General features: G+C 35.7%; 1 protein-coding gene across 1 annotated transcript in view; it reads right to left on the bottom strand.

The window, feature by feature from the left end:
• The window catches only part of CCDC178 (coiled-coil domain containing 178), a 384,972-nt gene that overhangs the window by 253,864 nt on the left and 105,494 nt on the right, over positions 1–25,614 (bottom strand). Inside the window, exons 13-15 of the mRNA XM_057698204.1 lie at positions 3,732–3,794; positions 2,426–2,587; positions 749–862 (exon numbers count right to left, since the gene is read on the bottom strand). Coding sequence (XP_057554187.1) covers positions 749–862; positions 2,426–2,587; positions 3,732–3,794 — 339 coding nt within the window. The remainder of the gene's footprint in view (positions 1–748; positions 863–2,425; positions 2,588–3,731; positions 3,795–25,614) is intronic.

The following is a 25,614-nucleotide window of genomic DNA, read 5'->3' as shown; positions in this document are numbered from 1 at the left end:
ATTGTTCCTAGGTTTTTTGATGATGGTCATTCTGACGGGTGTAAAGTGATACCTCATTGTAGTTTTGATTTGCATTTCTCTAATAATTAGTGATGTTTAGCATCTTTTCATGTGTTTGTTAGCCATCTATATGTCTTTGGAGAAAAGGTCTATTTAGGTCTTCTGCCCATTTGTGGATTGGTTTATTTGCTTTTTTGGTGTTAAACTGCATGAGCTGCTTATATATTTTGGAGATTAATCCTTTGTCAGTTGCTTCGTTGGCAAGTATTTTCTCCCATGCTGAGGGTTGTCTTCTTGTCTTGTTTATGGTTTCTTTCACTGTGCAAAAGCTTTGGAAAAATCTCAGAAGCCCTTTGATATATAGCCATTTGTTCATGCTGCCTACATACCAGCTTAAGGGTAACATTTAGACGTCAGATATTAACAAATGTTTCAATCTGTACATTGGTCTCATCTTCAGAAACATGGTACCATCTCAGACACTAAAAATCCCTATCTCTACTTTGTAGGAAAGGTAACAGGAGGATACACTAGACCAGTGGGAAAGTCACTGTAAGAGAAAAATGAAGATACAAAGACGGTGTGTGTGAATGTGTGTGTGCCCATGTGCGCACATGCAGGCAGAATCAATTTAGTGTAACCAACTAGAAATGAGAGGCATCCACCTAAAATTAAATTTGCTGGAATAGTTTTCATTGACATGAAAAGGTTGTAAATTCAAAATTATTTTTGACATTAAATATCTTACCTCAGTTTTTATTAATGCTTCCTGGGTTTTCTTCCCCTTTCTTCGCAATTTTTTCTTTGTTTTTTCTACATTTCTTTTAACATATTCTTTCCTCTCAATTATTTCACCTAGTAACTACAGGACATTTAGAAATTAAGATATGCAACATTTACAATCCAATTATCTTGGTTTAGACCAGATAGTTCCCAAGCAATTATTTTAATAACAACATACATTTTGTTATAAAAGGAAAGGACCACCACACGTGAATTACAAAAACATACTACGTATCCAAAATCCCAATATTCAATTTGAATTACCCAAGAAAGTAAAAATCTAATCAATTTTAGCTAAGTAACAAAAAATAATAAACTCACATAGAAATAATAAATTTTCCTCACATTTCAAATATTTTAACCAAAATTAAAACTCCAAATTTTCAGCAATCATTATAGAAAGGGTATGAAAACTTACTATTTCTAAGTATATGATAAATTAATAGTTCTCGTAATTTATACACTCAAAGAATAATAAAACAAAAATGATTACTGAACTACAAGAAGGTATAAAACAATCATGATTATAAAATAAGAAAAAATAAAACTCATTAATCTTCTCTGGATTCATTATCATACTCAGATGATTATACCAAGGCTTTGATGCAATTAATAAACTCCTATCATTAATGTAAGGAGGAGCCATTATTAAAATCATTTATCTCATTAGGTGTTAGTACTGGTTATATATTCACGATATGACCTCTAGTATAAGCATTTAGAAGCCCTGAGTAGTACACTCAGAATTTGTTGTTTCCATGGTTTATGGCCTTGTACAAGTTACTTCATGCAGGTAGGGCCAAGTTTTCTCACGTCTATGTTACAGATAAACTCTCTCACTTACATCAGAGGGATGCTTTGAAGATCAAAATAAACTTTCATAATAGGAAAACTTTGTAAGTCACAAAGTTTTTAAAATAATGAAATTTTGAAAATTATTAAAGACTAAGAGTATAAAGTTACATCATCATTTGACATCAAAGAAAAAAATCCTGTTGCCAAAATGGTGCAAATGAATATATGTACGTCCTCCCTGCAGCTGAGGACAAGAATGTATAATTCCTACCACACCTTCTACTTCTCCAAAAGACTAATGATATGATGTATGCATATTTTTCTACTAAATTTTTCTTTGGGAAGGGCTAGTAATATCAGTTACTGCCACTAACTTGTTGTTTTGAAAATATTTTAACAACATTTGCTTTATTTTTCATCCTAGCTGTCTTAACTTCATCTACATACATCAAAAATTCACCATGAAAATGTCAAGATGCATTATATTTTATATTGGAACAAACATAGCTTTGGAATTTTATTAACAAGCAGTGAAGACTTTGAATTAAATTTACTACAGTGGCTAATCATACCAGATGAATCACTACTCGCCCATTTGAAAATTGCTTTTCCTAAGTACACTTTAAGATAAAGTATGGGGTTCCAGGTAATAGCATTAATAGTCTTGTTATGTAATTCCACTGTAGATCAGTTGTGTGGTCATAAAATAGTTACTTATTTTGTCCATGTTTTTATGTCTTCCTATGTGAAATCATAATTTTCCAAATGATAATGTAAAATCACATAGATGATTTATCAACCTAAATATTCCTGCAAATTAGTTTCTGGATTAATTATAAATGCTTACATCATGATGTTCTTTGTGGCAAGTTCTGATTTTTACAGCTTCTTCTTCTAGTTTAAGCAGAGGTGTCTCCATTTCTGCCAGTGCTAGAGCATATACTGCTTTCTTTCTCACAAGTTCCTGTTTCTCAAGTGCCTGTTCTTCTTGAAGGGAAAACAGTCTTTTCTGCCAGCAAAGATTTTTAAATGATTCACTGTTATTAATTACCTAAACATTTATTGAGACTCTATCCTGTGCTTGGCAGTAATATTTAAAAATCAAAACAATAATGCCACCATAAAAAAAAGCCATAGGTATGAATATAGTATATTTAAAGAGAACACAGGTATTAATAGAAAAAATGAGTGAAAAAATTTAATAGACAATAAAAGTCAAATATTCTTCAGTAAGTACTGGAGGATAATAAGGTTAGAGGACATGTTAATGACAAATCTTGAAATATACGTAATTTCTGCATTCTAAGACCAAATAAAACTAATAAACAAGAAGTTAATGACAAACTATTAAACAAAAAGGACTGGAAGATTATGGAATTATTGGGCTTATCTACAGAGAGAAATAAATTAGGTAATTTGGCATTTTCAAGCATATAGAATTAGAGAGACACTTCTTTTATGTTTGAAAACATTAAATTTCCCAATAGAAAAAAAAATTTGTGTTTGCTTCAAAGAGGAACAGAGGTGCAGATAACCTCTAATAATTTTTTAAAATAACACTGTCTTGGACTGTTTTGCCTCTTGATTTCATTTTTTTTACAGTAATGGTTTCAAGTATTTATGTATTTCTTAAGGGGAGGCAGTCTAGAAACATGCCAGGGTTCAGAACACCCAATCTAGGTTCCAAAGGATATGCAGGTGGTAGATAAAGCTTTTTTTGAAAAGTAAAATTGATTTTGCTAGTTATAATGCTTTGGTTTCAAAATCTTTATATAGAAATATCATAGCATATTTTCTTTTCAGTCTTAAATAAAAGAGTCCAATTGTAAGGCATTAAAAGTAAAGAAAACATAACATCATCACAAAGCAAACTAAAGAGACACTTAGGAATTAGATGCCACTGCCCTTTTACTAGACTGGCAGAAATTCCCATTAAGCCACAAAACGAGAGATGTGTATGGGAGGTCAGTTTCTCTTTGCATGATCAGACACTGCTAGTTGTACACAGAGGGCAACTGTCATCAGCTAAGGAGAGAAAACTGCTGGCTTGCAAACTAAGTAGTGAAAAGATGCCTCATTACAGGCAAATTTAAAATGCTAAGTAAAATGCAAATTAAAGGAAGAATAAAATATTGAAACCAAATTGGGATTACCTGAATCAACATTCCATTGGCCACTTCACCTCGAGTGAGTTTTTTCATGAATTCTTCTCTGCCCTATATATTATCAAATTTTTTTAAAAAAGGTTTTATTTATAGAGTATCAGAAAACATTTTTAGACAACTGCTAACACAAAATACATTTTACTTAGGTTAAAATGAAGAGTAAACTGTTCATTACAAATTGAGTGTTATAATTTTTTTTTTAAAAAACCTGATGTTATCTGAGGTAAAATTAGTAAGTGAGACAAGACGAGGAAATAGAATACAGAATTTCCATTCAATTCAGTTTGTACGTTATAACCCTGAACTAAAATATCAAAGTAGGAAAATCAAAAAGGAAAAACTAGATAATCTTCAATTCCTCTTTTCAAAAATGATCAGTTTGTTTTTTATACTATTTTCCAGAATGAACACATTCAATTTTGAAAGCAAGATAGATAAATTCAAGTTTAAAATTTACAAAATATGATCAGATTCTCCATTTGGCTAGAAAAATTTCTTTCTCTTTTTTTTTTTTGTTTCTTATTTTTAAAAAATCATTTCTTGAAAGTTAGTGGGCAAAAAATATGTGGAAAAATCTTCTTTTTGGTACTTGAATAGAGTCTTAAACTCTTCATAGTTGTACTTTATACTATCACACAACCAGATTTGGAAATAATATAAAAATTTCCTTCTGCTTTTAGAATTACATCTTGGAACCCCTTACTTGAGGGAGGAGTTGTCTTGAATTTAAGCTGTCCTCCATACAGCTTTGCAAAAAACAGTGGAGGTTCAGAAATGTCTAAAAGTCTTCCTTCATTACTGACCTCCTCATCATATCTCAGGGTTAATATAGAGATATTATAAAGAAACAAGTCAATAAGCCTCTCTTACAACCCTTCCTTTTCTTAGTTTATAGCAACCCATCAGAATTACACTCTTCTAAAGTAAAAAAAGTAACTCCAAAGAAGGAAAGAGGAGATAAAGAAAGCAATATCTTTAATATATTACTTCACCTAAGGACATACCTTTATCTAAAACCAATTTATACAATGATGTATTTTGATAATTTAAAAGAAATTAGTTGCCTCTTTTAATGATAACAGATACAGTGGTTTTATTAACTAGTTAAACATTTAATAATAAGGGAGCCAAATTAAAAATGCCTCTGTAGATTGAAAAAAATATATACTGCATTCCTGCTACAGTTGACCTTTATCTGAAACTAACCAAAAAATGTGTGTGTGTATATTGAGGACATGAGTTGGGAAATGGTAAGGCGTGATGCTGAAAAGATAAACTATCAGATTATGTAGAATCTTTAAGGCACAATAAGAAAATTAGCAAAGAATGTTAAGAAGGTGTGTGTTTTAGAAAGGTCACTCTGGCTGCAATGGGGATTACTTAGTTTGTGTTTTCTTAAAATTCATTCATTCATCCTTTGAAGTTTTTTGGTCTTTTTGTCAGTAAGAGAGATATCTATTGTTTAAGTGAATTCAAGTACCTGAACTTGAGTTAACTTAAGTTAACACTGTACAAAAAGAACTTGTGGATATAAGGCCAATAAAAACTCTAAGCGGTATATGAGATGTTATAATAAAATAGACTAGGAGTCTGAAGGTGCAAGAGTAAAACAATTGCATTTCTTTGAAAAGAAGGGAAAGAGTCCCTTGAAATTTTCAAACCTGTATTTCTATATAAAACCAACTCAACCTACTACCAGTGGACAACTCTGCACTCTCCATAAGAAAAACATCTGGAGCTTCACTCTTGCCTCTCAGGGAACTCTTTCCAGCTCTGTTTTCCACCACGCCCCAAACCTCTGTGACTCAGAGAACAAGGTCAAATGACTGGTCATCAAAAGGGAAAATAGTTCTTATTTACTGGCTGGGCTGCCAATTTCAACTTCCACCAGCCACAGGGAGTGTTTCCATTCAGATGCTCAAGGCCTTCCCTCAATACTAACCTCCTTCCTGAAAGTATGATCCGTCCACTAGGGCACTGGCAAAATGCTGGGAAGTTTACCAGTTCCTAGGAGAACTACTGAGTTACCATGACCGTCCAAACATCCTAGAACAAGCCAAAGACTCACATAAGGTGAGCTCTGATGGTCACAGTTCTCAGGCCACACAGTGCAACATGTGAATGAGGGGACTGATGTCTTTCCTTCCTGTTGTCACAGGCAGTGTTCTCTGCAAAGCTGACTCTGAGGTGGGGTTTACGTGCAGGATTCTTATTAAGGAGTGCCCTTGGAATCGACTCCTGTTGGACTGAAGAGAGGAACAGGATGGGAAGAAAGGGAGAGGATGGGAGAAGATCCAGGATTGGGCAGAAACAGGCTGAGCTGCAAAGCAGCCCCAACAATAGCCTTGGTCAGCTCCACAGGGCCTTCGGCTTTGCCCCAAGTCAGGCCAAGGTGGCAAGGATAAGCCTATATTTATCAGTCATTGGTTGTGAGCTGTCCCAGGAAGGGGAATGACCTTAAGCAGAGTGACTTAGGTGATATCTGGGCAGTTATATCCACTAAGCAACACACACACACACACACACACACACATGGCAAGTCAAAAATTATCTTCACTCTGGCTGCAGAATTCATTTTAATTGAGTTTTAGAAAAGACAAATACATCATTCTTTGACATACTCTCCTTGCTTTTCAATACACTTTGTCTATCCGGCAACAAGCTTTCATAGTCCCTCATTGAAAAATGTTTTAGGCTGAGCTGCGAGCCACAAATGCACCACTGTCTTCTCTTCTTCATCAGAAGTGAATATTTGTCCTCATAGGGCTGCTTTCAGGGGACCAAACAGGTGAAAGTCCGATGGAGCAAGATCAGGACTGTAGGGAGGATGCTTTAACACCTCAAAGTGAAGTTTTTGCAGAATGTCGACAGTGTGGGCAGAAGTGTGCAGACGTGCATTGTTATGCAGGATTACAATGCCCTTGGATAGCAGTCCTCTGTGTTTAATCCAAAGATTAGGCTTCAGCTCTTCAATAAGCATGTCACTGTAATAAGCACTGTTGATTATTGAACCTTTTTCCTGATACTGTTCCAATACTGGCCCTTGAGAATCCTAGAAAACTGTAAGCATCAACTTCCCAGCTGATAGTTGACTTTTGAACTTTTTCTTGGTTGGCAATTGAGGATGTTTCCATTCCATACTCTGCCGTTTACTCTCAGGCTCGTAGTGATGAATCCATATCTCGTCACCAGTAATGATTCTCTTTAAGAAACTGTCACCTTCCTTAGATTATTGGTCCAAATTTTGTTTGCAGATATCCAAACGCTTCTGTTTATGCTCTTCTGTGAGTTGTTTTGGTACCCATCTCGCACGAACTTTTCAAAACCTAAGTCTGTCACGGATTACTTCGTTTTGAGGTGTTAAAGCATTCTCTCTATAGTCCTGATCTTGCTCCTCTAGACTTTCACTTGTTTGGGCATCTGAAAGCAGCCCTATGAGGACGAAAATTCACTTTTGATGAAGTTAAGACAGTGGTGCATGCGTAGCTCGCAGCTCAGCCTAAAACATTTTTTAATGAGGGAATATGAAAGTTTGTTGACAGATGGACAAAGTGTATTGAAAAGCAAGATTATGTTGAAAAATGATGTATCTGTCTTTTTTAAAAGTTAATGAAAATAAATTCTACAGCCAGCATGTGGATAATTTTTGACTCACCCTCATATTTTATATATATATATATATATATATATATATATATATGTATGTCATGAGTCCCCTTGATAAAACTATCATTAGTGCTACTAAGACTTATGACTGAAGTATTATTACCTGCCTACTATGCAGAGTTACCTTGTTTTAACTTCATAATGAAACCGCTATTATCATCCCCTTTTGCAAATGGGAAAATTGAGACAGATTACATAAATTGCCAAAAAGCTAGAACACGCTGGTGAACCAGGATGCTAATCCACACAGAGAGCCCAGGGACTTTATTTCATTGACTTAGTATCTCAGTGACATCTGGATACCTAGGACCCTTCAATGAGAGTGGAATATTTAGTGTAGAGCCTTCTGACTCTTAGGTGTCTCTGTCCCTGTGAAGCCTGCCTTTCCATGAGGCTTTCCAGACAATCAGATTGTTGGATTCTGTAACTCAGCTGCCTATTCCACAGACAGAGGGATGGAAACGAGACATTGTGTTAAACAGGTGCCAATCTGCCAGTGATGCCATAGCTGGCTCTAAATCAGAATCTGCTAAGAAGGTTATAAACGCTGGGGAGATGCTGCCTTTTTAATTCTGCAACATGAATTATGCTGCTGCAGAAAACTACCAGGGTTAAATGGGTACAAATTACTGTAGGCTCAATACAAGAACTGGAGTGTCGTCTTAGTAAAACACTGATTGCACCATCATTGAAAACATTCAAAAAGAGAGGCTGCACAGTGACAAAGAGCTACTGTAGTTGTAAAAAGATTTCTGGATTTAATCATATAAATACCACTGTTGAGAATTTGTTGTATCTCAGGCAATTTTCTAGAATGTTTTATACATACAGGCAGCTCTTGTCTTGCCATGTTTACTGAAACTCGTGCATGTGGGGACCATGCAAAAGTGGAAACATGACTCAAATATGCACAAGTTTCAGCTAACTTGATGCTGTGCACCAAGTGAGGGTTGCCTATGTGTGTGTGTGTGCGCGCGTGCTCGTGCATGCACACTCGTGTATGTGAGTCATCATGTCCATTTAGTGACCTCGCTACAATTATCCACATTCAAAGATGAGAAAACTAAGGTCACAGATGTCATGGCATTTGCCACATGACTAACATTCAACAAGTATCAATACTCAAGACTGCCTGATACTACAGCTTGGGCACACTCTACAGTACTTTGAAGGAAGCCCCCTCGTCTACCCTCAGCTTCCAGAACTCTGTCTGGCACACAATATTTGTTGAGTGAACAATTTATTGAACAAACGTATTAACAAATAACAAAAAAAATTGTTTTTAGTCCTAGGTTGGGAATCTAAATTGTAAAATTTCAGGGTTTTTCAAATTCAAAAATATGTTTTTGAAACACCTTTTTTATATAATGAGAACCTTGGGATCCATTACATCATCACAATCACACAGATTCTCATTCATAAATAGCATCTTGAAGAGGGAGAGCCAAACAAGGCTTACAGAACGTTTTCCCTGAGGGAAATGGGTGAGGTAGCAGGAAAGGCTGGGAGATAAGTAACTGAATAAGAACTGAGAGAAGACTGCCTTTTTTAGGAATGCAGCCTGCAGCCCAAACTGTGCCAGGCTTTTCAGTTTTTCAGACTGCCCATGCATGATAAAGGGAGTGAAAGTCCAGAAACATCACCATTTCACACCTGTTACAATAACAGATTTAACCAAGAATTACCAGTGAATGCTAAGTTCACTGGGTGAACATTTTTTGGAAACAAAGATGGTTGCATATTGTTGTAATATCACTCAGTTGAGTACTTATTAATTATAATAGGGAGATGGATAAATCCGCTGACCACAACTTTAACCAAATGATCAAACTTACTATCACTAGTTATGAGACAAACTTATACTGTGTGTTTTGTGATATGTCTCAATATTATAACTTCTGTAAATATTCCTGCCAAAAGTGTTTTACTTGAATCTAATCACGAGTAAACAAAAAGAAAAATCTACACTGAGAAATTCTGCAAAGTAACTGGGCTAGATTCTTTAAAAAATGTCCATGTAACAAAAGACAAATTTAACAAAAATGTAGGAGTCACTGTAAGCTTAATGGGGACTCAAAAGTTATAACAGATAAATGCAATCAATACACGGTGCTCGACTACATATAGCAACCAACTGAATCAGAGAAGTTTGCATGTGGCCTATATATTGTGCCAGTTACCTACTTATTGCCTCAGCTCTAAATCCTTAGCTCACATTTTTAGCTCTGATTTGAGACACTGGAGATGGATCTTGTGTGTAAACGGTCTTCTTTTGCCAGCAGAGTAAAGTGAGGCTCTATCAGTTGAGGGCCTGGAGGGGCTTACAAGGCAGAAGCAAGGAGCTTCCCAGCCTCGTTTTGGTTTCAATTGATTTCTCCTTCCTCCTGCAGAACTGCTGTCAGCTGGTCTGTGAGGGACCAATAGTGCTCGCCCTCCAGCCAGGTTCTCTACCCAGAGACTCCATTCAAACTCCATCAGCCTTCACTAAGTTTCTCTGCTTACAGACCATCTACTGAACACAGCCACACACTCTCCTATAAAGTCTTCCTCTGCTTTGCAGGAGGGAAGCTTCTTCTACAACTGACCCTTATGTGGGTACTTTCCTGCATCCCTAAAGGCTGTGTCTACTCCCTACATCTGCTTTTCCTACATTCTTTAGTACAGGGGTCTGCAAGCTTTCTCTGTAAAGAGCTAGGTAGTAAATAATTTAGACTTTGGGGCTATAAAGTCTCTGTTACAACTACTCAATTCTGGTTTTGGAGAAAAGGAATAAAAATATATAAAGAGATCACTTTGAAGAGTTTGAAAGACGCTAAGGGAAAGGGGGTGACAGCATCTCAGAGGTTGGGAAGAGCCCACACTGAAACCTACACCTTTGACCTGCCGCTTGGCTTTAGCAGCCAGAAACCAGAAGGTGGCAGCAGAGAGCTATTCTATTGGAAGAGACTCCTGTGCTACAAGAAAAGACAACTGAAGACCTAAGTGTTGCAACAGTCAATGCTTTGCGTCCAGAGGCCCTCGTTTACAGAGAAAATGGGAGGAGACACTAACTAAACATAAATAGATCTAAGCTCAGAATCATGAATGTAGCATCAGTTTGATTTCCAGTGACAGAAGAAGCACTAAGGAAAAAGCTGTCGAATTCATTACATGAGGTATGAACCACGAAGAGAGAAACAGATTTTTAGATTAAGAATTAAAATCATAAAGCAAAATCTGGGATTTGTGCAAATAACTGAGGGCTGGGCTGAATTAGTGGGGCAGGGCAGCTCTGGCTGTGCATTGTTAGGCCAGTTTTTGGTGGCCAGGACCCTAACAGACAGTCAAGGTGGCAGCCTAACCTGGTTCTATCCAAAAATAAACACAAGGGTGCTACTTCTTCTTTCATTTTTTTAAATGAAACATATGTGTTTTGGGTAAAATATTTTAAAATCTAAAAAATAAAATTAAAATAAAGAGAACTCCTAAATCCAGAGATACACATTTTGATTTTTTGGTATATTCCTTTTTAGGTCCAGGAATTAAATATTATCTATGTTAGAGTCAGCCTAGTAAGGTCTTTTGTAGCCACACACACAAAAAAAAAAAACCCCACAATTTCCATTAATGTTTTAAATTATAAATTAAATGAATTTTCAATTTATCCTTGTACTCATATATTTAACTACTACTCTATTACCTACGAATCTGTGTATTTAAACTTTCCCACTATATGTTAACTATGTATTCACGCTTTTCATAAACATTTATTAACTACCTACTTTGTTCTAAGCACTGTTAGGCCTAGGGATGCAGCAGTGTACAAAGCAGACAATAATTCTTGTCCTCCTATAGCATACTTTCTGGCAAGTTATGTAATTAATTATAAACTTTTAAATATGCATCTTTATAGCTTTTGTTTGTCTTTGTTACCTGGTGATTTTAAGTCATATTTCTAGAAATAATGTTAATGAATTATAGGTTATGAATGTATTTAAAATTCTTTACTTACACTGATAAATTACTTCCCAGAAAGGTTCTGTCAATACTAATTTACTGTGAGCTGGATACTCCAGCAGCTTATGAGAGTTTCTATATCAACATGTCTTTGCCTTTATCAAATATTAGTTTTCATATATGTAAAACTGGGATAACACATTCTTTTCTACAAAATGACTGTGAGAGTAGAAGATAATGCATACAAAAGAGTTGACCCAGGGCAATATTCCCATTAAGCATTCAAAAAATAGCTATTATTATTTTCAATGTGTTGTTCAGAATCCACACATTTATGAGACAGACGAGTTAAATGTGTAAGTCAGTTATTAAAGACTGTCTTATCCTAAAAAGTGAAGGCAGCCCCCTTCTATGAAGTATTCTTTATGTTGTTTATCCCTAATGCTTCTGAAAATATATTATCTGTCAGGCTTCACATTAAATGTTTTACACACAATATTATTTACTTATCACACAGAGGTACAATAGAAGTATTGTTACACTCATTTAAGAGATGAGAAACCTAGACTCAATATGGTTAAGTAATATTCTTAATATTCTCAAAATAAATAATTAGCAGAACCAGGATTTAAATTATGAAACATTTGACTCCAAAACCTATACTCTTTCAACAAAATCATATTTCCCTTTGAAAGGGAGAAAAAAAAAAAAAGAAACAAAATTCACAGATTTAAACGGAAATACTAAAAAGCTAATTCATTACCTCTTTTCTGGCAAATAAAGCTCTAATCCAGAATGGAATGGAAATTATGTTTTTACGTAGTTTTTGCACCAAGTCAAAGTTTTATTTTGTCCTCAAATGTTTGCAACATCAACATGCTTTATTTCTATCATATTTTTCAGATTTATTTACTCCCTCATAGATGTGTCAGGAAAATAAACTTTTCTGATGCTTAACTAAGGGGATATACCCAGCTGCCATTTGAAGGACTTAAATCTTATATATCTTCACACTACTTCTGTTTTATCTGTGCCTTAACACTTTTCCCCAGTAAACATGTACCACTAATTGGATGCTCCCAATGTTACAATTAATGGCTTCCTTTCACTCAACTTTGGCAAAGTATTCTGCCTCTGAATGTACTAAGGAAGCATCATAGTAAACTAAAATCAAATGGAACAAAAGTAAAAGAGTACAAGATCAAAGTTGTAAATATGGATCATAGAGAGAGCTTAAGAAGAGTGATTTAAAGCATAAACGACTCTGGGCTTTTAGGCTGCTTAAACCAGAGGGAAACATGAAACTTTAGAGAAAGCATAATTATTAATAAGAGAAGGAATATAATTTTATCAAGAAAAGTTTTCTCTTAGTTCTGAAATCTAAAATAAAGTAGGTGCATAGATTTTTGACCATCTTGAACAGTATGACCACCTCTCTCATTAGTATGAAAAAACAAGCAGCAATGGTTAATTTTGACCATTACTTTTACCAACTTTTGCTAAAAGCCAAGGATGTGGGCTTCCTAGGTGGCACAGTGATTGAGAATCCACCTGCCAGTGCAGGGGACACGGGTTCAATTCCTGGTCCAGGAAGATTCCACATGCCATGGAGCAACTAAGCCCATGCGCCACAACTACTGAGCCTGAGCTTTAGAGCCCGTGAGCCACAACTACTGAGCCCATGTGCTGCAACTACTGAAGCCCACGTGCCTAGAGCCTGTGCTCTGCAACAATAGAAGCCATGGCAATGAGGAGCCCATGCACCACAACAAAGAGTAGCCCCCACTCACCACAACTAAAAAGAAAGCTCACACACAGCAAAAAAGACCCAACACAGCCAATAAAATTAATTAATTAATTAATTTTAAAAAAAGCCAAGGATGTAATATCAGCTCATAACACAATAAAGACTATTGCACCTGGGTCAAAAGTAACACCCTCCAGATTTGACTAAGAAGAAAAAAAAATCCTCAAGAATCAAAATGGATAAATTATCAGAATGTCCATTTTATAACCATTTTAAAAATACCATCATTTTCACCTGGGATTGTGATAGAAGTTGCATAGTGCACAAATCAAATTTTGGCTTATTAAAGCCATTTTGTTCTGTTAATTGAAATGGACATGCTCTAAGGAGGCCTGCAGTGGCAGAAATTATGCTCTCCAAGAAAGCTGTTTAGAAGGTTATGACTTCTACTTTACTCAAATAAAGGGCCTATAAACTTTGATTCAGAGATGAACAAATAGTATTTGAAGCAAGGGCCAAGATTTTTCTTTAAAAAAGAATTAGAGGTTGGTTTAAATAGTTGAAAAAAAAACTCAAGCAAAGTCATAAACTTCTAAATTATACAGTTATATACCATATTATTGTGACTGAGAACATTCTAAGGACATAACACATTGTCTTTTTCTACCATTAAAAAAGGCCCTTAAAAATACTACTCAGCCATAAAAAAAGAATAAAACAATGCCATCTGCAGCAACATGGATGGACCTAAAGATTATCATACTAACTGAAGTAAGTCAGACAGAGAAAGACCAATATATATCACTTATATGTGAAATCTAAAATATGACACATGAACTTATTTATGAAACAGAAACAGACTCACAGACATAGAAAACAAACTTGTGGTTATGAAAGGGGAAAGGAGATGGGGAGAGATAAATTAGGAGTTTGGGATTAGCAGATACAAACTACTATGTATAAAATAGATAAACCTCAAGGTCCTACCATTGTATAGCACAGGGAATTACTGATATAGTCAATATCCTATAATAAACCACAATGAAAAAGAACATAAATATATGTAAATGAATTACTTTTCTGTACAAGAAACTCACACAACATTGTAAATCAACTATACTTCAATTTAAGAAAAAGAAAAAAAAAGACCCTTAAACATCTAAACAAATTTTTTAAAAAGGAGTCATACACTTTTACTGAGCTCCACCCACCAAATCAGATTAAAGTCTTACTGAGCCCCGCCCACCCAGCCCTACCCACCATCAGTCTCTCCCATCAGGAAGCACCCACAAGCCTCCTAGATAGCTTCCCCCACAAGAGAGCATACAGCAGTATCAAGCAGTATCAGCAGTATTTCATCTTGTGGAACGGAAAACCACAGCCACAAAAAGATAGAAAAAACAAAAAAGCAGAGGACTTTGTACCAGATGAAGGGACAGAGTAAAACCCCAGAAAAACAACTAAATGAAGAGGAGATAGGCACCCTTCCAGAAAAAGAATTCAGAACAGTGATGGTGAAGATGATCCAGGACTTTGAAAATAGACTGGATGCAAAGATCGAAACGTTTACCAAAGACCTAGAAGAATTAAAGAGCAAACAGAGATATACAACACAATAACTGAAATGAAAAATACACTAGAAGGAACCAATAGCAGATTAACCGAGGCAGAAGGGTGAACAAGTGATCTGGAAGACAGAAAGGTGATCATCGCTGATGTGGAAAAGAATAAAGAAAAAAGAATGAAAAGAACTGAAGACACCCTCAGAGACCTTTGGAACAATGTTAGACGCACCAACATTTGCATTTAGGGGTCCCAGAAGGAGAAGAGAGAGTGAAAGGACCGAGAAAATATTGAAAGAGATTATAGTTGAAAACTTCCCTAACATGGGAAAGGAAATTGCTACTGAAGTCCAGGAAGCACAGAGAGTCCCAGACAGATTAAACCCAAGGAGAAATATGCCAAGACATACAGTAGTCACACTGACAAAAATTAAAGCCAGAGAAAAGTTATTAAAAGCAACAAGGGAAAAAAGACAAATAACATACAAGGGAACTCCCATAAGGTTAACAGCTGATTTCTTAGCAGAAACTCTGCAAGCCAAAAGGGAGTGGCATGATATATTTAAAGTGATGACAGAGAAGAACCTACAACCAAGAATACTCTACCCAGCAAGGATCTCATTCAGAGTCAATGGAGAAATCAAAAGCTTTACTGACAAGCAACAGCTAAGAGAATTCAGCACCACCAAACCAGCCCTACAACAAATGCTAAAGGAACTTCTCTAAGCAGGAAACATAAGAGAAGAAAAGGACCTACAAAAACAACAACAAAACAATTAAGAAAATAGTAATAGGAACATACATATCAATAATTACCTTGAATGTAAATGGACTAAATGCTCCAACCAAAAGGCACAGGCTGGCTGAATGGATACAAAAACAAAACCCATATATATGCTGTCTACAAGAGACCCATTTCAGACCTAGGAACACATACAGACTGAAAGTGAGGGGATGGAAAATGATATTCCATGCAAATGAAAACCAAAAGAAAGCTGGAGTAGCAATATTGATATCAGATAAAATAGACTTTAAAATAAAAAGTGTTACAAGAGACAAGAAAGGACATTACATAAAGATCAAGGGATCCATCCAAGAAGAGGAGATAACAATTATAAATATACATGCACCGAATATAGGAGGACCTCAATACATAAGGCAAATGCTAACAACTATGAAAGAGGACATGCAAGGCAGAAATAGAGACACAGATGTAGAGAACAAACATATGGACACCAAGTGGGGAAAATGGGTAGGGTTGGGGGGGAATGAATTGGGAGATTGGGATACCAAATTTTACACTCTAAATATATGCTGTTTATCGTCTGTTAACTGTATCTTAATAAATGTTCTTAAAATGAAAAAAAAAAGGAGTCATACATGTGTATGTATAACTGAATCACTTTGCTGCACACTTAAAACTAACACAACATTGTTAATCAACCATACTCCAATATAAAATAAAAAGTTAAAAAAAAAGGAATCATACAATGTCTTTGATCAGACAACAAAGGAATTAAGCTATAAATCAATAACAGAAAGATAAGTGTAAAATCCCTAAATATGTGAAGACTAAACAATATACTTTTAAATAATACATGGTCAAGGAATCAATCTCAAGAGACTTTTTAAAGTATCTTGGACTAAAGAAAAATGGGAACATAATTTATCAAAAGGCAGCAAAAGCAGTGTTTAGAAGGAAATTCACAGCATTGAATGTATATATTAGAAAAGAAGAAAGATCCAACATTGAAAATCTAAGTTTCCACCTTCAGAAACTATAAAAAGAATAGCAAATTAAATCCAAAGTCAGCAAAAGAAAAAAATGAAAGAGGAGACATCATTACAGATCCCACAGATATTGTAAGGATAATAAACAAACACTGTGAAAAACTCTTTCCTGAAAAATTAGATAACCTAGATGAAATTGACTGATTCTTTGAAAGACACTGCCAAAACTCATAAAAGAAGAAACAGATGATCTAAATAGGCCTGTTAAAGAAGTGGGATCAATAATTCATAAACTTCCAAACAAAGGCATCAAGCCCAGATGGGTTTACTAGTGAATTCTACTGAACATTTAGGAAAAAATTTTACTAATTCTCCACAATCTCCTTCAGAGGATAGAAGCAGAGGGAATACTTCCTAACTTACTCTATGAAGCCAGCATTACCAAATACCAAAACCTGACAAAGATATTACAAGAAGAGAAAACTATAAATCAATATCTCTCATGAAAATGGATGTAAAATCCTCAGCAGAATATTAGGAAATCAAATTCAACAATGTGTAAAAAGAATTATACACTATGACTATGTGGGATTTACCTCAGGTATGCAAGGCTGGTACAACATTTGAAAATCAATTAATGTAATCAGTTGTGAGGGTGAATCAAAAATTTTCCACACTCTGGCTGTAGAATTTATAGAAGTTTTAATATAACCAGAGTGTGGATAATTTTTGACTCACCCTTGTATATATCAATAGGCTAATGAGGAAAAAATCATACATTCATAACAATAGATACAGAAAAAGCATTTGACAACATCCAACATTCATTCATGATAAAAACTCTCAATAAGTTAAAATAAAGAGGAACTTCCTCTACTTGATAAAGATTATCTACAAAAAATCTACAGCTACCTTATAATCAATGGTGAAAAACTCAAAATCTCCTACTAAGGTCAGGTACAAAACAAGCAAAGATGTCCCACCTCAACAATCCCTTTTAATACTGTACTGGAAATCCTTGAAAATGCATTGACAAGAATAGCAAATAAAAGATATACAGTTTGGGAAAGAAGAAATAAAACTGTCTTTGTTTATGAATGACATGACTGTCTACGTAAAAATTTGAAAGAATTATCAAAAATACTCCTGGAACTAAATAAGCAATTATAGCACAGTTGCAGGACACAAGGTTAATACACAAAGGTCGATTGTTTTCCTATATAATAAAAATAAACAAATGCAATTGTAAATTAAAAACACAATATCATTTAAATTAGTACTCCCCATAATGAAATACTCAGATATAAATCTAACAAAATATGTACAGGAGCTTTACTAAAAAACTAAAAAACTCTGATGAATGAAATTAAAAAATTAAATAAATGTAGAGATAGTCCATGTTAATGCATAGGCAGACTCAACAATGTCAAGAAGTCAGTTCATTCCAAACTGACCTGTAAATTCAATTTATTCCCTATCAATATCCCAGCAAGTTACTTTGGGGATACTGACAAAGTTATTCCAAAGGAGAGGCAAAAGACGCAGGATAGCCAACACCATATTGAAGAAAAACAAAGATGGAGGGCTGACAACACTCAACATAAAGACATACTACTAAGCTACAGTACTTAAAACAGTATGGTATTGGCAAAAGAACAGACAAATAGATCAACGGAACAAAACAAAGAGTCCAGAAATAGACCCACAGAAATACAGTCAAGTGATCTTTGACAAAGGAACATCGACAATATAATGGAGCAAAGACAGTCTTTTTAACAAAAGAGGCTGAAACAACTAGACATCTACATGCAAAAAAACTGATGCTAGACACAGACTTTACACCTTTTACAAAAATTAACTCTAAAGAATCATAGACCTAACTGTAAAACGCAAAACTATAAAACTCTCAGAAGATAATAACATAGGAGAAAACCTAGATGATCTTGGGTATGGCAATGAGTTTTCAGATATAACACCAAAGGCATGATCCATGAAAGAAAGGATTGATAAGCTGGACTTCATTAAAATGAAAACTTCTGCTCTGAGAAGGACAATGTTAATAGTGAGAAGACAAGACAGAGACCAGGAGAAGACACATCCAATAAAAGGGCTGTTATCCAAAATGCTGTTAAAAAAACTGAAAACTCAACAGTAAGAAAATAAACCTGATTTAAAACATATCACAGACCTTAAACAGACATCTCACCAAAGAAGATATACAATGGTAAATAAGCATATGAAAGACGCTCCTCAATCACCTGTCATTAGAGAAATGTAAATTAAAACAATAGTGAGCTAGTGTCACACAGCTATTACAATGGCTGAAATTCTGACCACTGACAGCACCAACTACTGGCAAGGATATGAAGTAACAGGAATTCTCATGAATTGCTGGTAGGAATGCTAAATGGTACAGCCACTCTGGAATACAGTTTGGTAGTTTCTTATAAAACTAAATATATTCATATTGAAAGATCCAGCAATCACATTCCTTGGTATTTACCCAAAGGAGCTGAAAACATACCCACACAAAAATGTACACATGGATGCTGATAGTGGCTTTATTTATAATTGTCAATATTTGGAAGCAGCCAAGATACTTATCAGTATGTGAATGGATAAACTGTGGTACATCCAGACAATAGAATACTATTCAGTGCTAAAAAGAAATTAGCTATCATCATGAAAACACATGAATGAACCTTAAATGTATAACAGTAAGTGAAAAAAAACCAATCTGAAAAGGCTGCATATTGTATGATTCCAACTATATGATATTCTGGAAAAGGCAAAACTATGGAGTAAAAGATCAGTGATTGCCATGGTTTAGGGAGTGAGGAGAGGAATGACTAGGCAGAGTAGAGAGGATTTTTAGGGAAGTTGAAACACCCCATATGATACCATAATGATGGACATATGCCATTATACATTTGTTCAAAATCAAGGCATGTACACAATATCAAGAGTGAACTATAATGTAAACTATAGACTTTGAGTGATTATGATGTGGCGATGTATGTTCATCAATTGTACCAAATGCACCACTCTGGTGGGTATGTTGATAATGGGTAAGACTATTCATGCATGGAAGCAGGGGGATATAGGAAATCTCTGTCCTTCAACTCAATTTTGCTGTGACCCTAATACTGCCCTAATAAAACAAAGTCTTAAAAATGATCCTTAATATGGTTATTTTGAATTTTTAAACCGGACCAAATCTTTGTTGGTTAGAGTACATGTGCAGTTAGTATCCAGTATCCGACTGACTAGTTTATTCCAAGACCAGCATCAGAAGACCTTGTCCCCAAAGTCTACACAGCTACCTAAAAGCTAGGCTACTTTTGGCAAATCACTTCACCCCAAAACGAGTGTGTTAATTTAACAACCACACAGAACTATTAATGTTAAATTAATTAACATGTATAGAGTCCAGCATATAATAGGCTTACAGAAAACTCTGTCTTCCTTTCTACCACCTTCTTTGTTTCCTACTAAGTTTCCACTTATTCTAATACTATAATTTTAACCTGGAAGCAGAGTGGCTTGATATTTTACTTTTCTACCAAAACTTCAATATGTTCAAGCAAAAATCTTCCAAATTGCTGCAGCTCGCATAGAAATCTTCTACTTAAGTGTTAAGAAGTACTTAACATCTGATGAAAGCTTTCAAGATTTTTTTTTTTGTTATACTATCACATTCTCCAGACAATACTGGATGATTTTTTGTTTATAGCATAATTGAACACATATTACCCTTTTATTGATTTATCTCCCATCACTATCAGCTAATTTTATCCTAAGACTTGGCTAATCATGTCTTTTCTGAATAGAACAGTTAATAGCATTGAAGGTATGGAAATATTGGGGCTAATCATCTGTAATAGCTGGAAAATTTCAGAAACTGCTAGATATTTTGATTGTTCAGGGTTGCTTCTAGTTTAAGACTGCCTAAAACTTATTGGGCATTTAACAGATGAATTTGAAAAAAATACAATTCTGAAAGTCCACTTCTAAGGCTATAAAATGTTACTTTTCAGATCTAGCTGGGAGGTGTTATGATTGTAATTAATTTCTGGAAGACATGTATTAAAGACTAATTTCAGGCCAGGATCAACAAATATACAAAATTTTCTGCAAGAAAAACATGATGCCCTGACTCAGAAAATTATATAGATTTTCATTAATTAGTCAATGAAAGAGTGGGTCATTGCAAAGGGAGAAACTACAAACATGAATTACTGCAAACCTGAATTATCTAAGGACTATATAGAAATTTATTTTTAATTCATTACTACTCTGACACAGATACGCATGTATACATCTAGAAATTTAATGCCCTATATATTCAACTCAGAGATTAGCAGATTTTTTTAGCAATGAGGAATATTTCCTAGATGGAGTAAGTTCTTTCTGTTGCTTCCTTCTAGTTATCCCTCAGCTAACAAAGGGTAAGTAAAGAACCTGATGAACAATTTCTTCAACGCTGCTTGATCTAGCCAGAAAGACACTTCGCTTTGGGTTGGCAAAGCAAGTATAGTGGAGTCACATCAAATCTGCACTTAATCTACATACTGTAGTTTATGGCATCAGGAAAATTTAGAAAAAGATAAACAGTTCAATGCAAGATCCTTCTTAATAAGTGAATGCCTCAAGTTAGTGAAGCAATACATTTTAAGAATTAAAGTAGGTTGTGACAGCTATGGGACAAATACATAAATGATACCAAGGGTTCCTGTCAACTGAAAAAATTAAAACATTGTTAAGTGGCCAAATCAGTGCATGATATTTTCACTGATAGTCTCAATAAAAAAAAAAAAACTGATGTCCATAGAGAAACATATACTAATGAAAAACTAAAGTAAATTATAAATAACATCAATAGTATTGTTACATATGCTAAACCATGTACAAAATTGCATGCCTTGTATTTTCTAAAATAATTTTGAGGTTAATTTTTACTATACATAACTTCTACTATACTAATTTTGAAACACATAAGATATGAAAATCCCACCGAATAACCCATGGGAAGGGGACACAGGCACAATACACCAAATCAATCAGACAGCTGGACTCAGTGTGGTAAGAAAATCCTGGTCTCTCAGTACAGAAACATTTACTGACAGACAATCTACATGTCCTAATTTAGACAGCACAAGACAAAGTCTTCACTAAAGACAGTGCTGCTACAGGGTTTGGACAGAGAATACAGACTCTATATTTTACACATACTTGTATCATCAAAAGTCTTTAATAAAAAATATGACAAAGATGGAAGAGGTGTGAATGTGATAGTAGCCTGTTTAGGTGGTCCCCTTGGTGTGGTAAAATGGAGTTGACTTTGCTGGTCTCTATGCCAAGTGGCAAGGAGTGGCTATTCGTCATCTCTCTCACTTAGGAATGGATTAGAGGTGGCAGTTTTTTGTTTTGTTTTTTTTTTAATTGGTTGCATGGTATTTCTTTTCCTATCCTTTTACTCTTTTTTTTTTTTTTAGAACTTTTATTGAGATACAGTTAACATACAATAAACTGCAAATGTTTAGAGTGCACAATTTGGTATTTTTTTTCTTATTAGTAATGTATATATGGCAATCCCAATCTCCCAATTCATTCCCCCTCAACCTCCCCACTTTCCCCACTTGGTGTCCATATGTTTGTTCTCTACATCTGTGTCTATATTTCTGCCTTGCAAACTGGTGGATTTGTACCATTTTTCTATATTCCGCATATATGTGTTAATATATGATACTTGTTTTTCTCTTTCTGACTCACTTCACTCTGTATGACAGTCTCTAGGTCCACCCATGTCCCTACAAATATCCCAGTTTCATTCCTTTTTACAGCTGAGTAATATTCCATTGTATATATGTACCACATCTTTTTTATCCATTCATCTGTTGATGGACATTTAGGTCACTTTCATGTTCTGGCTATTGTAAACAGTCTGCAATGAACATTGGAGTGCCTGTGTCTTTTTGAATTATGGTGTTCTCTGGGTATATGCCCAGCAGAGGGATTGCTGGATCATATGGTAACTCTATTTTTAGTTTTGCAAGGAACCTCCATACTGTTCTCCATAGTGGCTGTATCATGAGCAGTTGTTTTTGAAGCACTGTGGTCTACTAATTGCTTGGTATTCTAGAATCAATAATTTGGAGGCCTAATGTAGGTACTTCCTCTCTCTTACACTGGTAAGTGTGCAACTGTTCTTCCCAGCATTTCTTCTTCCTAGCATACACAGAACTATTATATGTTAGATATGTAGGATGGGACTGAACTAAGCACCACACTCTTCTGGTGATCCAGGTAGAAAATATTGGTGGTAGAAAAAAGTAGACACAAGTGTTGATTAGCTGCATTGAGCCTCATTTCTCCTTTATTAAGGCTGGACCTCTGAAGAAAAGTGATTTTCTTCTGATTTCTCAGAAGGAGTGAATTTTCTGAAAAGACTAAATTAGCTTAAATTAAATTCTAACTATTAATATTAAATCAACTGCTTGGTTCAAGATGACGGAGTAGAAGGACGTGCACTCACTCCCTCTTGCAAGGGCACTGGAATTACAACTAACTGCTGAACAATCATCAACAGAAAGACACTGGAACTCACCAAAAAACACACCCCACATCCAGAGACAAAGGAGAAGCTGCAATGAGACTGGTAGGAGGGGTGTAATCACATTAAAATCAAATCCCATAACCGCTGGGTGGGCATCTCACAAACTGGAGGAGAGTGATATCACAGAAGTCCCCCCACTAAAGTGAGGATTCTGAACCACACGTCAGGCTTCCCAACCTGGGGATTTGGCAATGGGAGCAGGAATCCCCAGAGAATCAGACTTTGAGACCAGCGGGCTTTGATTATAGGACCTCCACAGGACTGGGGGAAACACAGACTCCACTCTTGGAGGGCACACAAAACATAGTGTGCACACCAGGACCCAGGGGGAAGCAGCAGTGACCCCATAGGAGACTGAACCAGACCTAACTGCAGGTGTTGGAGTGTTGCCTGCAGGGGTGAGGGCAGCTGTGGCTCACCACGGGGACAGGACACAGGTGGGAGGGGTTCTAGGACATGCTCATTGGCTTGAGCCCTTCCAAAGTCCACCATTAGACCCACCAAAGAGCCTGTAAGCTCCAGGGCTGTGTAGCCTCAGGCCAAACAACCAAAAGCGTGGGAACACAGCCCTATTGGCAACCAAGAAGATTAAAGTTTTACTGAGCTCTGCCCACCAAAGTAGATTAAATTCTTACTGAGCTCTGCCCACCCACCCCAACCCAGCATCAGTCCCTCCCATCAGGAAGCACACACAAGCCTCTTAGATAGCTTCCTCCACAATAGGGCAGAAAGTAGTATCAAGCAGTACAGAAAAACACAGCCACAGAAAGCTAGAGAGAATGAAAAAGCAAAAGACTTTGTATCAGATGAAGGGACAATATAAAACAGCAGAAAAACAACTAAATGAAGCAGAAATAGGCACCCTTCCAGAAAAAGAATTCAGAATAATGATTGATCAGAATAATGATTCAGGACTTTGAAAAAAGACTGGATGCAAAGATCAAAATGATGCAGGAAAAGTTTAACAAAGACAACAAAGAATTAAAGAACAAACAATCAGAGATATGCAACACACTAACTGAAATGAAAACTGCACTAGAAGAAACCAACAGCAGATTAACTGAGGCAGAAGAGCGAATAAGTGACCTGGAAGACAGAATGGTGAAAATCACTGATGCAGAAAAGAATAAAGAGAAAAGAATGAAAAGAAATGAAGACAGCCTGAGACCTCTGGGACAATGTTAAATGCACCAACATTCACATTATAGGGGTCCCAGAAGGAGAAGAGAGAGAGAAAGGACCCAAGAAAATATGCGAAGAGATCATAGTCGAAACTTCCCTAACATGGGAAAGGAAACAGCTACCCAAGTCCAGGAAGTGCAGAGAGTCCCAGGCAGGATAAACCCAAGGAGAAACATGCCAAGACATACAGTAGTCAAAGTGACAAAAATAAAAGAGAAAAATTATTAAAAGCAACAAGGGAAAAACATCAAATAACATACAAGGGAATTCTCATAAGGTTAACAGCTGATTTCTTAGCAGAAACTCTGCAAGCCAGAAGGGAGTGGCATGATATAGTTAAAGTGATGAATGGGAAGAACCTACAACCAAGAGTACTCTACCCAGCAAGGATCTCATTCAGATTCAATGGAGAAATCAAAAGCTTTACTGACAAGCAACAGCTAAGAGAATTCAGCACCACCAAACCAGCCCTACAACAAATGCTAAAGGAACTTCTCTAAGCAGGAAACATAAGAGAAGAAAAGGACCTACAAAAACAACAACAAAACAATTAATAAAATGGTAATAGGAACACACGTATCGATAATTACCTTGAATGTAAATGGACTAAATGCTCCAACCAAAAGGCACAGACTGGCTGAATGGATACAAAAACAAGACCCATATATATGCTGTCTACAAGAGACCCACTTCAGACCTAGGGACACATACAGACTGAAAGTGAGGGGATGGAAAAAGATATTCCATGCAAATGAAAATCAAAAGAAAGCTGGAGTAGCGATACTGATATCAGATAAAATAGACTTTAAAATAAAAAGTGTTACAAGAGACAAGAAAGGACACTACATAAAGATCAAGGGATCCATCCAAAAAGAGGAGATAACAATTATAAATATATATGCACCTAATATAGGAGCCCCTCAATACATAAGGCAAATGCTAACAACTATGAAAGTGGAAATTGACAGGAACACAATCATTGTGGGGGACTTTAACACCCCACCTACACCAATGGACAGATCATCCACAGAGAAAATTAATAAGGAAACACGAGCTTTAAATGACACAATAAACCAACGAGATTTAATAGACACCTATAGGACATTATATCCAAAACCAGCAGATTACACATTCTTTTCAAGTGCACACAGAACATTCTCACATTTTGGGTCATAAATCAAGCCTTGGTAAATTCAAGAAAATTGAAATCATATCCAGCCTCTTTTCTAACCACAAGGCTATGAGATTAGAAATCAATTACAGGAAAAAAATGGTAAAAAACACAAACACATGGAGGCTAAACAATACGCTACTAAATAACCAAGAGATCACTGAAGAAATCAAAGAGGAAATAAAAAATTACCTAGAGACAAATGATAATGAAAACACAATGATCCAAAACCTATGGGATGTAGCAAAGGCAGTTCTAAG

Source organism: Hippopotamus amphibius, chromosome 11 (genome assembly GCF_030028045.1).
Source record: "Hippopotamus amphibius kiboko isolate mHipAmp2 chromosome 11, mHipAmp2.hap2, whole genome shotgun sequence".
Lineage (NCBI taxonomy): Eukaryota > Metazoa > Chordata > Mammalia > Artiodactyla > Hippopotamidae > Hippopotamus > Hippopotamus amphibius.
This window is presented reverse-complemented; position numbering and strand designations above follow the sequence as displayed.